Source organism: Vicia villosa, unplaced genomic scaffold (assembly GCF_029867415.1).
Source record: "Vicia villosa cultivar HV-30 ecotype Madison, WI unplaced genomic scaffold, Vvil1.0 ctg.000634F_1_1, whole genome shotgun sequence".
Classification (NCBI taxonomy): Eukaryota; Viridiplantae; Streptophyta; class Magnoliopsida; order Fabales; family Fabaceae; genus Vicia; species Vicia villosa.
Window position 1 is genome coordinate 337,552 of NW_026705285.1, and position 16,887 is coordinate 354,438.

Genomic DNA, 16,887 nt, shown 5'->3' on the forward strand with positions numbered 1-16,887 from the left:
ACCTATCATAACACGAGGGTTGGAAACTCACGACACGTGGGTCGGAAACTAAACCAGTCACAACACGAGGGTTGGAAACTCACAACACGTGGGTCGAAAACTGGGCTTTTGTAGTAAGTGAATGCGCTAGATGATATCTATATGCTGATGCGTATGTATATGTTTTATGAGTGAAATGAACAGCAAGGTTGCTATCATCAGTAAGGTTACCGGGATACATCAATCAGGTGATTGGAAATGAACCAACAGCAAGGTTATTGTCATCGGTAAGGTTACCGGGAAGCAGGTGGACAATGTGGTTTAGCACCAGAGTAATGACTTGGATGTTTTGATGTCTGGGATAATGTTTATGCTCATGCATATGTTGATTGATGTAACGAGTGGAATGAAATAATGTCTTCTATAAGACTACCTGAACAGGTTTCCGGAATAGATATGAACATTTGTCTTAAAGATGACTACCTGAAAAGGTTCTTAGAAAGGATAAAATTTGTCTTAAAGACTACCTAAAAAGGTTCTTAGAGAAGGATAAGGAATGTCTTAAAGAAGACTACCTGAAGAGGTTCCTGGAAAGGATGATGACTGTATCAGAAAAGACTACCTAGAAAGGTTCTAGAAAAAGAATGTCTTAAAGAAGACCACCTGGAGAGGTTCCTAAAAAGGATGACAATTCGTCTTAAATAAGACTGCCTGAAGAGGTTCCTAGAAAGGATCGTGAGATTTGTCTTAAAGAAGACTACCTAAAAAAGGTATGGTGTAATGTATCAACCAATGTATGTAATGCATGATTTATACGTATTTGCATGATGCTCCAATGATAGGTTGTTGATAACCAGAGCGTGTATAGTTCGCTAATGTTGTAAGGTTGTTGGATGCTAGCGCGATTTCCCAATACTTGTTTTTTTGAACTTTGAAGATCGTAGTTAGGAGAAGGATTGGTTCGGATGTTGTAAGGTGTGAGAACGCCTTTTCCTTTTACTATGCGCCTTGCCCCAGTTTGGCTTTTTGAAATACTCCACTCCTTTGAATTTTCGAAGTCCTCCATGTCTTTCACCTTTTGCAATTCGCACCTTTAACCTTTCTGAGGTTCTCCACACCTTTAACCTTTTGAGGTTCTCCACACCTTTAAACTTTTGAATTGTTTACCTTATGGATTTGATATCCAATGCCCCAATGTTTAGTGGGAAAGATGCCTATTCTCTCCAAGATATGAAGGAAGTGCCCTGAGAAATAACCTTGTCATATGCTTCGACGTTTAGATTGAAGGGTGTTCTCTTGATCTCCAGGATATGGAGGGTTATCCATAGTGTTCTATCCTTTTGGTTTAAATTCCTCCCAGGTTTGACATGCCCCCGATTGTAATTGCTTCGAGATGTGACCCAAGTCGATTGAACTTTAGGAAGAATGCCCCTAGTAAATAGGATCTTTGATTGTATGCCCCTGTGATCCTTGAGATTTTTCCCCTGTTTAGGAAAACCCTCTGGACGTGGTTTCCCCATTCAAGAGTCTTTATCAGAAATGATCGCCTTTGGTTGAACTAATTTCGAGATCTCCTTGAGTGCTAAGTGTATATTCGTAGATGATGTTGTACCCTTTGAGAAGTAACTCCAATGCAATGCGTATGCGAGTTTTGGAATCGAAGTCTGTTATGAATTAGGACCGGATGATTTAGAAATTAATGCTTGAAGAAGCGTAGTGGTTAGAAATATTTTTAACAAACTTAGGAGTCAGTATAACAAAATCCTGCTTAATATGCTTTCGTAGTTAACCTTGCCTCAACTAGGACTTTTGAATGTTGTAACTTGGCCTGGTTCACGGTTTTGAGAAACAATGGATATATGGCTCAAAATTTATTTAGCCCACCCCTTTCTCCTTGATGTTCTCCAAATCCTAAAAATTCGCCTAATCCAATGAATGTGCTTTGTTTGTAAGAGAATTGTTTCAGTTTTAATGTTGAGCAGAATCCTTAGTAGAGATCCAAGCATCGATGAAAAATGTAGAGATTCAAGCATTGATGGGAAGCTTCGATGATTTAGCAGTCACAAGATTATCCTTTGTATTTCGCCTTTGTTTTTCCCTTATTTTGAATGAGCCAAATCCTTTGAATTTGATCCATCGGGATGCCCTAATTTTTGCCTAAGTCGTTTTTTTTTTTGTTTTCTTTCATGAAATTTTCCATTTTGACTTAGCGGGCGCTTTCCTCCTTTTTTTTGAATGCTCCTTTTGAAATATTGATCTTTGAATATTGAATGTTGTGAATGCCATGTTGACTTTGATTTGCAAGCTTCGACTTTGATACGTCCTCGATCTTAAATGATATATTGAGTAAGAAGATTGTTGTGAATGTTATCTCCATTGCTTCCTCAATCTTGGATGAACGCGAGGAAGAAAACATGCTTGAACCTTTGCTTTGCCTAATCCTTTGCTTGAACCTTTGCTTGAACCTTTGCTTGAATCCTCTCTTGGATTGAATGATTCTCTTGACAACCAAAATACACCATTGAATTAGTCGAAATCTACCCTGCCCCTGGTTGAAATCAAGGTTTTTTGAAAAGTAGAAACAAACTCCAACTCCTGGCTCGAGGGGGTAACGGGGGATTAACATCCTTATATCTCCACTGTTTAGGAATTGAAACAATGCCTGTACATCGTCGGCTCGGTCTTACCTTGAAAGCATACGTTTAGCGAGACTTAGTTATTTGTATTCGTCATTCTCCCTCAAGTTTGTTAATAATTGGGAGTGATAATTTGAAATGGAAGGTCGTAGTAATGCAAGAGCGAAGCGAACGAATTGATTTCAAAACATGCATGATTATTTTATTGAATTACTATTCGAAAGGTACAACGTTTTACACCAAATAACACCTTGTGATCGTAGAAGTTACAACTTGAAATGATAAACCTATTGATCCTAGGGGGCCATCTCCTTTGTGAATCTGTCGACTTTGTTTTACTCCTTAGTTCCTAGACTTGTAGAAGTAAAGGGTAACCTCGAATTCTCCTTGGGCACGCCAAACCTGTCGGGAATAAATTGTTAGCGGTGGGTTTTCGTCGTTTCGGAACTTCATGAGTTTCCTTAGACTGGACCTCTTTTGCTTTTTCTAAGAATAGTATCACACCGTTCGTAATCTTCGGAGTTCGTAGATTTATAAAGAAAACTTATGACCCTTTTGCCCCTCGGTGGGGAGTTAACATATGTCGCCTTCTCTCCACCGTGGCTATGCATCTTTGTTTAGGGTATTGCCCCAGTTGGACTGACTCTTGCCCCCAAGTTATCGTAGAGCGTCCTTGTAAGTTTGCTATGTTCGTAGATGAACCCCTTTATGACTAGATACCCCTTGAGTGTATCTATGAGGGAACTTCTTTGCTGAACTAATCCTTGCTCGATGATAACTTATATTGTATTTTCAACCCTGTTACGAAAAGGCATGGACATGTAGTCGGCATGGTGAAAAACATCCTCTTTTTTTTTAGCAAGACCAAGATCATTCTCAATATTTTATCCTCCTTTCTCCATAGTTCGTGATCCTTTTAATTTCTTTGAGAGTTTCGGGAAACCGGCTAGCGGTAAGTATGGATGCGGGAGAAGATAGAAATGTGAATGTAGATGTATGAATGCATGAAAATGCGACTGCATGCGTATGCACATGACTCCTTTTTTTTTGCGTATGCGGTGACTCGTTATATGTAATGCGAACGTGCGACATATGTAATCCTAAGGATAGCCTATGCGGATTTAGGGACGACATTAAACCCTAGTGAGATCCTTGCAAGCTAGATGTTATGACGTGCAACGGAAATCCCTTAGATTAGGGAGCATGCAGAAGGTAGCGGCTGGTGGCCGTTCAAGACAGTCCCCAAGTCTCATGGCCATCGAGAGGCCAATCGACGTGTACTGGATGAGGATGTCCTTCAGGGGAAGGACGCGTGGTTGTAAAAAACATATGGACATAAAAGAAAATCCCTACAGGCTAGGGAGTACGTAAGAGCAAGCACGGGGTGACCGTTCAAGACAGTCACTAGATCTCATGGCCATCGAGAGGCCAATTGACGTTTGCTAACGAAGATGTCCTTCGTACGAAGGATGCGATTTTAGAAATAGAATCCCTACATGCTAGGGAATGCGTAGATGTAAGCACGTGGTGACCGTTCAAGACAGTCACTAGATCTCATGGCCATCGAGAGGCCAATCGACGTGCGTAAACGAAGATGTCCTTCGTGGGAAGGACACGTAGTTGTAAAAAATACAAAGATATAAAAGGAAACTCCCTACAGGCTAGGGAGTGCGTAGATGCAGGCGCGGAGTGACCGTTTGTAACGCCCCAGACTACTTTCGGGATGATCGACTAACCCCACAAACCAACACGAGTCTTTTAAGCATGCTTTGACCTCACTCACACGCTTTCCGGGAAACTTCCCAGAAGGTCACCCATCCCAGAATTGCTCCAGGTCAAGCGCGCTTAATTGTGAAGTTCTTATGGAACAGGCTACCGAAAAGAATATGCATCTTGTTGGTATAGGTAGTATCCATCAATCCTTTTAAGCTTTCCTTCAACCATGCAGTCCCATACCTGTACGGCCTTAGGATTCCTCTCATTCCGATGTGGCGACCACCATAGCCCTCTTTGGCCTCATGTGTTGGTGCAACCACCCCTCGCCTTCTTCGGCCTCAGGTGTTACATGCCCACCAGCTTCCGCATGGTTCGTCCTCGAACCACATCGTACTGGGAGAGGTCTGGCTCTGATACCATTTGTAACGCCCCAGACTACTTTCGGGATGATCGACTAACCCCACAAACCTTTCAGCATGCTTTGACCTCACTCACACGCTTTCCGGGAAACTTCCCAGAAGGTCACTCATCCCAGAATTGCTCCAAGTCAAGCACGCTTAACTGTGAAGTTCTTATGGAACAGGCTACCGAAAAGAATATGCATCTTGTTGGTATAGGTAGTATCCATCAATCCTTTTAAGCTTTTCTTCAACCATGCAGTCTCATACCTGCACGGCCTTAGGATTCCTCTCATTCCGATGTGGCGACCACCATAGCCCTCTTTGGCCTCAGGTGTTACATGCGGTGCAACCACCCCTCGCCTTCTTCGGCCTCAGGTGTTACACCGTTCATGACAGTCACTAAGTCTCATGGCCATCGAGAGGCCAATCGACGTGCATAAATGGAGGTGTCCTTCGTGGGAAGGACACAGTCTTAGAAATAAAGTTCTTGTAGGCCAGGGAACACGTAGGAATACCTGCAAAAATTAAACGCAAGACATTCGCAGTATATAAATTGCATATATAATAAGCACGTAAGCACATAAGCCCTAGGTTCATAGGTTTGACGTAACGGCTTAGGGTGCCTACCCTTCTGTCATACCCCAAAATTTGTCCGCCTTAATTCTAACATTTAAATTTTTTTTATTTTTTATTTTTAACTTTGATCTTATAAGTTTTATTCAATTTTAACTGTAATTCTTATTTTAAAAAAAGTATATGTAACAGTTAATTTAAATTATTTGTATAGCCTGGATAAATAGATTTCGCTTGACACTTCGCATGTTTTGTTGTGAAATTTTATGTTGAATAAACTGGATATCACGATTGACAAGGAAGTATATTCAAGAATTCACTAGCCATAAATCTTGAGTTCTAATCTCATCTCCCTTTTAATAAGTAGTTTTATTTTTATTTTTTAGGATTAATTATAATTACTGATATTATTAAAATTAGTTTGTAGTAGTTATTAATACTATCATTATATTAGTCATTATTAACATTATTATTTTAGTTAGATCTTTAGTGATTTATTATTAGTTAAAATTATTTCAATTTTTCCTTATATCTCTTTTCACTCATTACATAAGAATATTTATATAATAACCATCAAACCGATTTCCATCGTGGCTGGCAAAGAAAAAGATGCGGTTTTCATTCGGTTCCAAAAATGTTTCCCAGATATGCAGAATCAAACTAAATTAAAAACAACATTAAAATTCTTCATTAAATTTGCATCAAATATCAACCAAAAACTACACCGAATCTGCATGAATCAAATCATAATAAAATTACTCTTAAAATAAATCAATCGCATTCAATTAAATTTTCAATTCACCATTTAAACCAAATTAATCCTTCTTATATTCTAAACATGATTCTCACACTATATAAACAGAAGAAGATTGATACATTAGGGGAGACCGAAAAATCAGAGTGCAGAGCTAAAGCCAAAATCCACCCCTTTATCATGTTCATCAATATTCCCATAAAAAAAATCCTTTTACCCATTCATAAAACCTTCACTAACAACCTAAACAATCCATAAAACTCCATTGATATCCATCTCCCACCTTGAACACAACAACACATATTAGAGTTCTCACCATAGCTGCAAATGACACAGTAAACAAAACAAACCAGAAGAAAAGAAGGAGATTAAAAGGTTGCCGATAGCCTCTACGGAACCGCATCGCTATAGCCACCCACCCCCAACGAAGCAACCTCTGACTACCGCGTCGCGCAGCCTTCGAGCCACCTCTCCATACATCCGATTCCCGATCATCCTGCACCGCTCTTCTCAGATCCAGGTCCGCCGCAGATCCATCCGCTAATCGTATTCCGACGCATACAACCACGATCCCTGCGAAGCCTCAGTCCGCACCACTCGTTGAAATTGCGTCCGGTTCATGCTCGTCGACACAGCCACCGCGAGGAAGCACTTCGCCGTATTGCATCGGTGAGTCCTTTTATCCCAAAGTTTCATTACCAGTTGGAATTTGAAGAAAATTGATATAAAAATAAAAGTGAAACGTGAGTGATATTGATGTGTTTGGAAATATGTGTGTTTTAACTATTAGAATTTATTTTCTTTTTCTATTATTTATTGTTTTTTTTAATTTTTTTAAATTACAATGCTTGTTGGATTTGGTCCTTTTTTTGTGGAGAGTTTGTTGTTGAACCATGAAAAGAGATGTAAATCTCTAAAGTTTATGATTTTTTTTGTTTGTTTATTTATTATTATTAATTTTATTATATGTTTAAATTTTAAGTGAATTTATTTTTAAATAAGGGCCTTTCATGTATTTTGGATTGTAACAAAGTTAAGCCCAAATGTTATTAGTTTTAGCTTCTTTTTTTTTTCTTCTTAGCTTCAAGATTTAGGGGTTAAACATAAAAATACAAAAATAAGTTATTCTTTCAATTCAAGAAATAATTCATCACTCTTGCATATAATCAAAATAATCAAACTTACCAATTCATTGTTCAATTCGGACCGATTAAAATTCATGCGAAATTTGGTTTATGCCTAGAGCAATAATCAAACGCAATCGCTCAAAGCGATAAATGAACAAAGTCAAATTTCTTCACCTTGAGCGAATTAATTCTGATAAAGATAAAAAATTATTTATCAAGACTTAATCGAATCAATTACTTCGCCTAGAGCGACTTAATTCTGATGGAGACTTGACCTCCTTCGACGATTCAAATTTAATCTAAAAACACCTAACTTTTTTTTAATTCAATTAAAATATTTCAACATAATTAAAATTCAAAATACAACTATTCTAAACCAATTAAAATTCTTAAACAGTTATCTAAATATATTAAATACAAAAATAAGGGATTATATGCAAATTGTAAATTTGTTTCTTTTAACTACGAATCTACGTAAACTACGAACTGCGTACACTTCAAAACACCACAACGATTCAAATAATCAATAAATCATATAATCCCATAAAAAACACCAACAAAACTATGAACTACGTTGACTCTGATCCTCCATTAAGGAGGTACGTAGGCATTCGAACAACCGAAACGAGTCCCCTTCCCCCAAAACTAAGTAGGTTTGAGATTTTATTCTCTACCCTACTGTGCACTTTTAACCGCAACCTTTTTATAAACCTTACCGTAATATTCTTATAAACCTTAGAGACATTTAGAAAACCTTAAGGAAGGGTTAAGGGTGCCTAACACCTTCCCTTGACCCTAATTTCTCAACTTACCCAATCTCTTTAATTAGGTTTTTATCCCATATTTTTCCTTATCTTTAGATATAATAAAATATAGGTGGCGACTCTGTAATTTATGTTAGTATAACTTAAAATTTAAAGCCGGTTGTAACAGCTGGCGACTCTGCTGGGGAACCTTAAAGCAGAGAAGCACTTAAGGTTTAGGGCATGTCTCTTTGGTTTAGGTTTTGATTTTATGGTTTATATTTATTTGGCAATTTCTTTTATTCTTTATTTTATTTCTTTAATAATGTTAAATATTATTATTTGAAATATATTTGCCTTATTATTGTTGGGTTATATATACATATGAAATTGTTGTTAAACCTTAAGTGTGGGGATTGTCACTAAGTAAGAGGAGACTTGCATCGCCTACGAGCTTTAGTGATAATTCCACTCAGAGTGGGCTGAATTTCGAGAAATATCTTAGACGAGGCTAGACCTTGTCGAGGGTAGGATGCGGAATTTGGCTGATCTCTCTGGGAACCTACCCCTAAAATTCAAACCTCATGGACAAAAGAGTCCTTCTAAAAATCCAAAGAAACAAAAAGTTTCGGAGGATATGAAGGGCCCCATGAGACCCTTAGAATTAAACCACCTTTGGGAAGGGTAGAAGATACATAGGACGAACTTATGAACCTACGTACTAAGGTAATTTTATCATCCCACCCTTCACGGGAAGTCATCCCGAGAGGGGCATACCTTGAAAACCTAAGTCAACGTAGGGTTACCTCCTATGATTACATCCCTTAAAATCTTAAGGTTATACTTCGTTTAACCTGGATCCCTCGCCTGTAGGGATGCCCTTTTAATATGACATTGTCTATAAGACCTCTCAGATTTGGTTTAAGTGGATGTCCCTCTGTCCCCGAATGCGCAACATGCGGCCTCATGATGGCCACATGATGAGGAGACTCTTGATGGATCCCCGAGCATATATCATCAATCATTATTCAAACCTAGTCATTAGTTTAATAGATTTTGAATCCACGCCCCCAGATATTTATTCCTAGGGCCATTAGATTTGAAGCGAACGGTCCATGTGATCTATTGACGTTAATATGCAATACAAACCTTCCGTTCACTAGACTTTGAATCTACGCCCTCGGATATCTATTCTGAGGACCATCAGATTTGAAGCAAACGATCCATGGGATTTGTAGACGTCAATATGCAATCTAAGTCACCCGTTCATTAGACTTTGAATCTACGACCTTAGATATCTATTCTGAGGGCCATAATATTTGAAGTGAACGACTCGTGAGATCTAGTGACCATCTTGAACGGTCACCATGTGTTCTTTTTCCATGCATTCGCTAGCCTATAGGGATTTCCTTTGTTTGTTGCAATCCCTATCCTGTAGGGATTTCCTTTTTTCGATCTTAGTACTTTTATAAGATCATATTCTTCCCACGAGGGACATTTTTTTTAATGCACATCGCATGGCCTCCCGATGTCCATGAGATCTAGTGACTGTCTTGAACGGTCACAATGTGCTTTCTCCCGCGCGTCCCATAGCTTGTAGGATTTAGACTTCTTTCCGTACGTCATTCATCCCTATCCTGTAGGGATCTTCATAAACCTATCATAATCCCTAACTTGTAGGGGGTTCCTTTTTTATGACATTATCCATAGCCCTTGAGGGGTTTCCCTATGCTTATCCCTTAAACTATGTGGGGCATCCTTATGTTAATCCTCACTCTATGCCACATTGCATTGCATTTGCATGAAAATTGTAGCATCCTCAAAAAATTAAAACAAAATACATTTGCATACCATTGCATCAAGAATCATATGAGTTTATCTCTCTTATCATTCATGCATCTTAGGCATTTCTACAAAGAGCTCATTCGCACCTTAACTTGTTATTTGGAATCAGAAGACCACAAAATTGATTTAACGACATTCAAGATTTATCATGGAACAAATTCAAACAGAGATAGCAGAGATCAGGGCTCAGATGGGGACTAATATAAGTCAATTTAGGGAAGCTATTCAAACCATCACCCATGGACAAGAAGAGCTAAGGCAGCCTGTTCAGAGGCCAGATGTTACTGTTGATCCAAGTGACGTTCATCGAAAAGGTGTCAATCTTAGCCAAGAGGTTCCTTTGAATCAGAATGTCAGAAACACTATTCAAATTCCTGTCAACAATGCTATGCACCTTGAGAATCTTTCTGTTTCATCTTATGATACCTTTAAGTTCCCGATGGATGAAGATGAGGGTAAGTTTCGTCTTTTGGATGAGAGATTGAAAGCTATTGAGGGTCGTGATTCCCTTGGTTTAGATGCTGCTAGTTTATGCCTAGTGCCTGGTATCAAGATTCCTCTTAAGTTCAAAGTCCCCAACTTTGAGAAGTACAAGGGTATCACTTGTCCGATGACACACATCAAGGCATTTTGCAACAAGATGGCTCCTTATGCAGAAAATGACAAGCTTCTAATACACTTATTTCAGGAGAGTCTAAGTGGAGCGTCTCTTGAATGGTATACCCAACTTGAAAGGACCAACATCCGTACTTGGAAAGATCTAGCCAAAGCCTTTTTTAAGCATTACAAGCATAATAGTGATATGGCTCCTACCATAATTCAACTTCAGGGTTTGACTCAGAAGGTTGACGAGTCTTTTAGAGAGTATGCACAAAGATGGAGAGAGCTAGCTGCCAGAGTTCAACCTCCCCTTTTGGGACGAGAACTTGTAGACATGTTCATGGGCACTTTACGAGACCCCTATCTGAATCGGATGGTGGGATGTGTCGCTTCTGAATTCTCAGCTTTGGTTGTCACAGGAGAAAGAATTGAGCATGGTCTTAAGACTGGTAAGATTCAGGATGTTGCTACTACTTTTGAATTCCAAGAGCAGGATGATGAAGAAACAAGTACAATTTCCGAAGTTGAAGAGGAAGATCATGCTTATTCTCCAGTTCAGATCCCTTGTTATCAGATGGCAGAAGTTACACCTAATCAGGATGCTCCACAAATCTGTGCTGCAACTATTAGTCAGCCACCAATTCAGTTTGTTCAACAAAAGCCATATCAATCAATTAAGTATGCTCCTCTACAGCAAAACTATCAACATAATCATCGTCAACAGGGTAGGCAAAGGTACAGGAAGCCAAAGAGAGTGTTTGACATGATTCCTATGCCTTATAGTCAATTGTTATCTCAGTTGCTCGAGCTTTCGTTAGTGGAAACCAAGCAGTTGGATCCTGTTATTCCTCCTTATCCGGTAAAATTTGATCCCAACATCAGATGTGGTTACCATGCTGGGGCACCTGGTCACTCAATTGAAGACTGTAAGCCATTCAGAGATAAGGTACAAGACCTGCTTGACTCGAAGGCTATTGTTTTCACACCAAACGGTCAGAATTGAAGTTTCCTTGCCCAACTGAGCGTCAAAACTCCTAAGCATATCTTCTGAAGCAATAAATCTAGACGGAATCAAGTCTCCTCAATATTATCAATCTTTGTTTCATTATGCACTCTTATTTGTAATTTTCTTGTTTTGTTCAGTACTTTCTTGTATGCAGAACTTGTTTGTTTTTGAAATAATAATCATAATGCATTGAATATTTTTGTCTTGGAGCAATCCATTCATTTTCGCTCTTAATCGCTTTTATTTGCTTTTGGTGATACTCAACTCCTGTTTTAAAAAAAAAGCGAAGTAACTCTGGAGGGAGGATGATGAGCATGATACCAAGAATTTCAAATAGTACGCTTTTGAATAAAACCTTGCTGATGATGTACAGGCATTGTTTCAAATCCCCAAACACCGGAGATATAAGGGAGATAGATCCTCGGTAACCCCTTCGAGCCTTGAAGTAGAAGTTTCGTTTCTATTTAGAAAAAACCTTCATTTTTAACCCTGGGCCGGGTAGTCTTCAGTTGATTTGATAGAGCGCTCAAATTTCAAAAAGAGTGTCCTATTTGAGGATGACCACACCTCATCCCTCACACGTCAAGATATCGAGAAAAAACCAAAACCACAATGGTTATCCCTCACTGACCAAGGACTAAGGCAGCCGCAACAAAGTCAAAAGACTCAGGATCACACGACTTGTAAATAAAAAAGAGAATGAGAAATCCTGCTAAGTCAAAAAACTTGAAAACAAGTGACTTAGGCAAAAATTAGGGCATCCCGCTGGACTTTTAAAAAAATATATATATTTTGGCCAGGCAAAAAGTTAGGGAACGAAAAAGCAAAACAGAATGAAAAGCCTGTAAGGCACAAATGGATTAGGAAATAAAATTCCTCAACAAAGAACAAAGCCGTGTGATCAGACACCAAAGAACAAAAGGTGAGTGACTGTCATGTCCTACAAAAGAAAACCTCGTCGATTCCTCAACCACATCAAAACTCCTCTTGAGAGATGAATGCTCATATCGAGTTAACTGAATTTAGGATTGGAGAACATCATGGAGAATGGGTGGGCACCAAATATTTTTTTGATCCTTAAATCTTTTTTTCTAAAACCATGAACCTGACCACGTTACAACCTTTAAAAGTCCTAATTGAAGCAGGGTTAATTCGAAAGCATACTGTTAATAAGAGTACGATAATTTGACTCCTATGAGGCTTGCTGAAACTTTTGAGTTGGTATCACGCCATCTTTCATACAAAAAAATTCAATGTTATAACATCCTTTCAATAAAAATCTTTTAAATTTCAAGACAAACATAGGCTTTGCATTAGAATTATATTTCTCATAATAAACATTCTCTGCATATGAAAAGTATTTGACATCAAGAGAACTTCCATAATAAGCTTCAAATGAAAAGTTGTATCCTCCCAAAGGTCAAGTTGTCTTCACAACTCCGTCGAGTAGGGGCATAAATATCTCGAGGTGTGATTACCCTAAGGGGCACAGAAGAAAGTGATAGTACTCGTCGAGTGAAAAAAATTCAGTCATTCAGGGGCATACCTTTCAAAAATCCAAATATTGGGGCAATTCATATCGAATTAATATCACACCATGGTTAGCCCTCCATATCCTGGAGATTGAGGGTGGACCTTTTCAACTATCAAATGTTGGGTAAGTGCATATGAAGTTCGTGTCACTATATGGTATAATTCGAATTCCCTCTAAAGACACTTCCTTCAGATTAAGGGGCACTTCTTTCAAATGTTAGGGAAATTACTACGAGGCTAAATCAAAAAGAGTTTATTAAAATAGATAATCAGATTGAAATCATTCCGAGAGTCGTTGAATCAAGGGGCATCGTGCTGCGAATTCAAAATTAGTGAGGATAGCCATCTCAAGTTACTACTACGATAAAACTACGTCTAAGCTCATATCAAGACAAATCTCTACAAAAACCTAGCAAATTGGGGCAAGACATACCGCAAAGGGGAAACTACCCTCATATTTTCACAACCCCTAGTGAATCTCTCTCTTACATTTGCAATCTTCAGACTCAAAACAAGTATTCAGAAATCATGCTAGCATAACACCCTACCATTGTGGGGCAAGCAACCTTGGTACATAAACAATATTGCTACACCTTCGTTATCCACAACCCAACATTGGGGCATCATTCAAACATCTAAGTCATCATAAATCATTATCATGCATTCATAAAGTTACTGCGCTCAGGTGTTAATTGATACATATCATTTTCTTTCCGACCCTCGAGTCGTGAGTTTTTAAATGTATCGTTTCCTTTTCGACTCTCGAGTCATGAGCATCTCAACATATCATCTGCTTTCCGACCCTCGAGTCGTGAGTTTCTAAAATCATATTCATTTCCTTTCCGACCCTCGAGTCGTGAGTTTCCAACCCTCGTGTTGTGATTTGTTTGTTTTCCGACCTTCGAGTCGTGAGTTTCCAACCCTCGTGTTGTGATTTGTTTATTTTCCAACCCTCGAGTCATGAGTTTCCAACCCTCGAGTTGTGAATATTCCGCATTATTCCCTTTCCGACCCTCGAGTCGTGAGTTTCCAACCCTCGTGTTGTAATTTGTTTGTTTTTCGACCCTCGAGTCGTGAGTTTTCGACCCTTGAGTCATGAGTTTTAAATGTATCGCTTCCTTTCCGACCCTCGAGTCGTGAGTCTTTAACTTATCATTTTTTCTAACCTTCGAGTCGTGAGTCTTCAATATATCATTTTTTCCGACACTCGAGTCGTGAGTTTTAAACATATCACTCCCTTTCCGTCCATCGAGTCGTGAGTTTTCAACTTATCATTTCCGACCCTCGAGTCGTGAGTTTCTAAACATATCATTTCCTTTCCGACCCCCGAGTCGTGAGCTTTAAACATATCACTACCTTTCCGACCCTCGAGTCGTTAGTTTATAACTTTTCGTTGCCCTTCCGACCCTCGCGTCGTGAATTTCCTATACTTACATCATCATTACCTTGTCGCTTACTATCACAACTTTCAAAACTCGGGAAAAATTTTGAGGTCTTCTGGTATTTAATAACCCTTCAATTCGAACGTGCGAGAACTACGCACTCTCGCAACATTCAATCGAAGAGTAATTAAATAGGGGCAACTGTCATACCCCAAAATTTGTCCGCCTTAATTCTAACATTTAAATTTTTTTTATTTTTTATTTTTAACTTTGATCTTATAAGTTTTATTCAATTTTAACCGTAATTCTTATTTTAAAAAAAGTATATGTAACAGTTAATTTAAATTATTTGTATAGCCTGGATAAATAGATTTCGCTTGACACTTCGCATGTTTTGTTGTGAAATTTTATGTTGAATAAACTGGATATCACGATTGACAAGGAAGTATATTCAAGAATTCACTAGCCATAAATCTTGAGTTCTAATCTCATCTCCCTTTTAATAAGTAGTTTTATTTTTATTTTTTAGGATTAATTATAATTACTGATATTATTAAAATTAGTTTGTAGTAGTTATTAATACTATCATTATATTAGTCATTATTAACATTATTATTTTAGTTAGATCTTTAGTGATTTATTATTAGTTAAAATTATTTCAATTTTTCCTTATATCTCTTTTCACTCATTACATAAGAATATTTATATAATAACCATCAAACCGATTTCCATCGTGGCTGGCAAAGAAAAAGATGCGGTTTTCATTCGGTTCCAAAAATGTTTCCCAGATATGCAGAATCAAACTAAATTAAAAACAACATTAAAATTCTTCATTAAATTTGCATCAAATATCAACCAAAAACTACACCGAATCTGCATGAATCAAATCATAATAAAATTACTCTTAAAATAAATCAATCGCATTCAATTAAATTTTCAATTCACCATTTAAACCAAATTAATCCTTCTTATATTCTAAACATGATTCTCACACTATATAAACAGAAGAAGATTGATACATTAGGGGAGACCGAAAAATCAGAGTGCAGAGCTAAAGCCAAAATCCACCCCTTTATCATGTTCATCAATATTCCCATAAAAAAAATCCTTTTACCCATTCATAAAACCTTCACTAACAACCTAAACAATCCATAAAACTCCATTGATATCCATCTCCCACCTTGAACACAACAACACATATTAGAGTTCTCACCATAGCTGCAAATGACACAGTAAACAAAACAAACCAGAAGAAAAGAAGGAGATTAAAAGGTTGCCGATAGCCTCTACGGAACCGCATCGCTATAGCCACCCACCCCCAACGAAGCAACCTCTGACTACCGCGTCGCGCAGCCTTCGAGCCACCTCTCCATACATCCGATTCCCGATCATCCTGCACCGCTCTTCTCAGATCCAGGTCCGCCGCAGATCCATCCGCTAATCGTATTCCGACGCATACAACCACGATCCCTGCGAAGCCTCAGTCCGCACCACTCGTTGAAATTGCGTCCGGTTCATGCTCGTCGACACAGCCACCGCGAGGAAGCACTTCGCCGTATTGCATCGGTGAGTCCTTTTATCCCAAAGTTTCATTACCAGTTGGAATTTGGGCTTTGTTTGGATTGATGGAACCGGATGGAGCGGAGCGGAATGGGATGGAATAAAATGGTATTCCATTGTTTGGATAATTTAAAAACGGATGGAACGGAGCGGAATAGAGTGGTATGGATTCCATTCCATTCCATCACTTACCACCATTTTTCTTACCCTCCAATTTGGGCGGAATGAACAACTTATCTTGTTCCGTCCAAAAATTTCCAAACAATGGAATGGTATTTTTGTTCCGCTCCGTTCCACTCCGCTCCATTCCACTCCGCTCCGCTCCATTCCGCTCGTTGATTTTATGATATCCAAACATAGCCTTGAAGAAAATTGATATAAAAATAAAAGTGAAACGTGAGTGATATTGATGTGTTTGGAAATATGTGTGTTTTAACTATTAGAATTTATTTTCTTTTTCTATTATTTATTGTTTTTTTTAATTTTTTTAAATTACAATGCTTGTTGGATTTGGTCCTTTTTTTGTGGAGAGTTTGTTGTTGAACCATGAAAAGAGATGTAAATCTCTAAAGTTTATGATTTTTTTTGTTTGTTTATTTATTATTATTAATTTTATTATATGTTTAAATTTTAAGTGAATTTATTTTTAAATAAGGGCCTTTCATGTATTTTGGATTGTAACAAAGTTAAGCCCAAATGTTATTAGTTTTAGCTTCTTTTTTTTTTCTTCTTAGCTTCAAGATTTAGGGGTTAAACATAAAAATACAAAAATAAGTTATTCTTTCAATTCAAGAAATAATTCATCACTCTTGCATATAATCAAAATAATCAAACTTACCAATTCATTGTTCAATTCGGACCGATTAAAATTCATGCGAAATTTGGTTTATGCCTAGAGCAATAATCAAACGCAATCGCTCAAAGCGATAAATGAACAAAGTCAAATTTCTTCACCTTGAGCGAATTAATTCTGATAAAGATAAAAAATTATTTATCAAGACTTAATCGAATCAATTACTTCGCCTAAAGCGA

At 38.0% G+C, this 16,887-nt stretch overlaps 1 protein-coding gene across 1 annotated transcript; it reads left to right on the forward strand.

The window, feature by feature from the left end:
* The first annotated feature begins 9,922 nt into the window (after positions 1-9,922).
* LOC131630014 (uncharacterized) lies at positions 9,923-11,377 on the forward strand. The gene is made up of 2 exons (XM_058900812.1): positions 9,923-10,604; positions 10,707-11,377. Exons 1-2 carry the CDS (start codon positions 9,923-9,925, stop codon positions 11,375-11,377), a joined length of 1,353 nt encoding a protein of 450 aa, XP_058756795.1.
* The last annotated feature ends 5,510 nt before the right edge of the window (positions 11,378-16,887 follow it).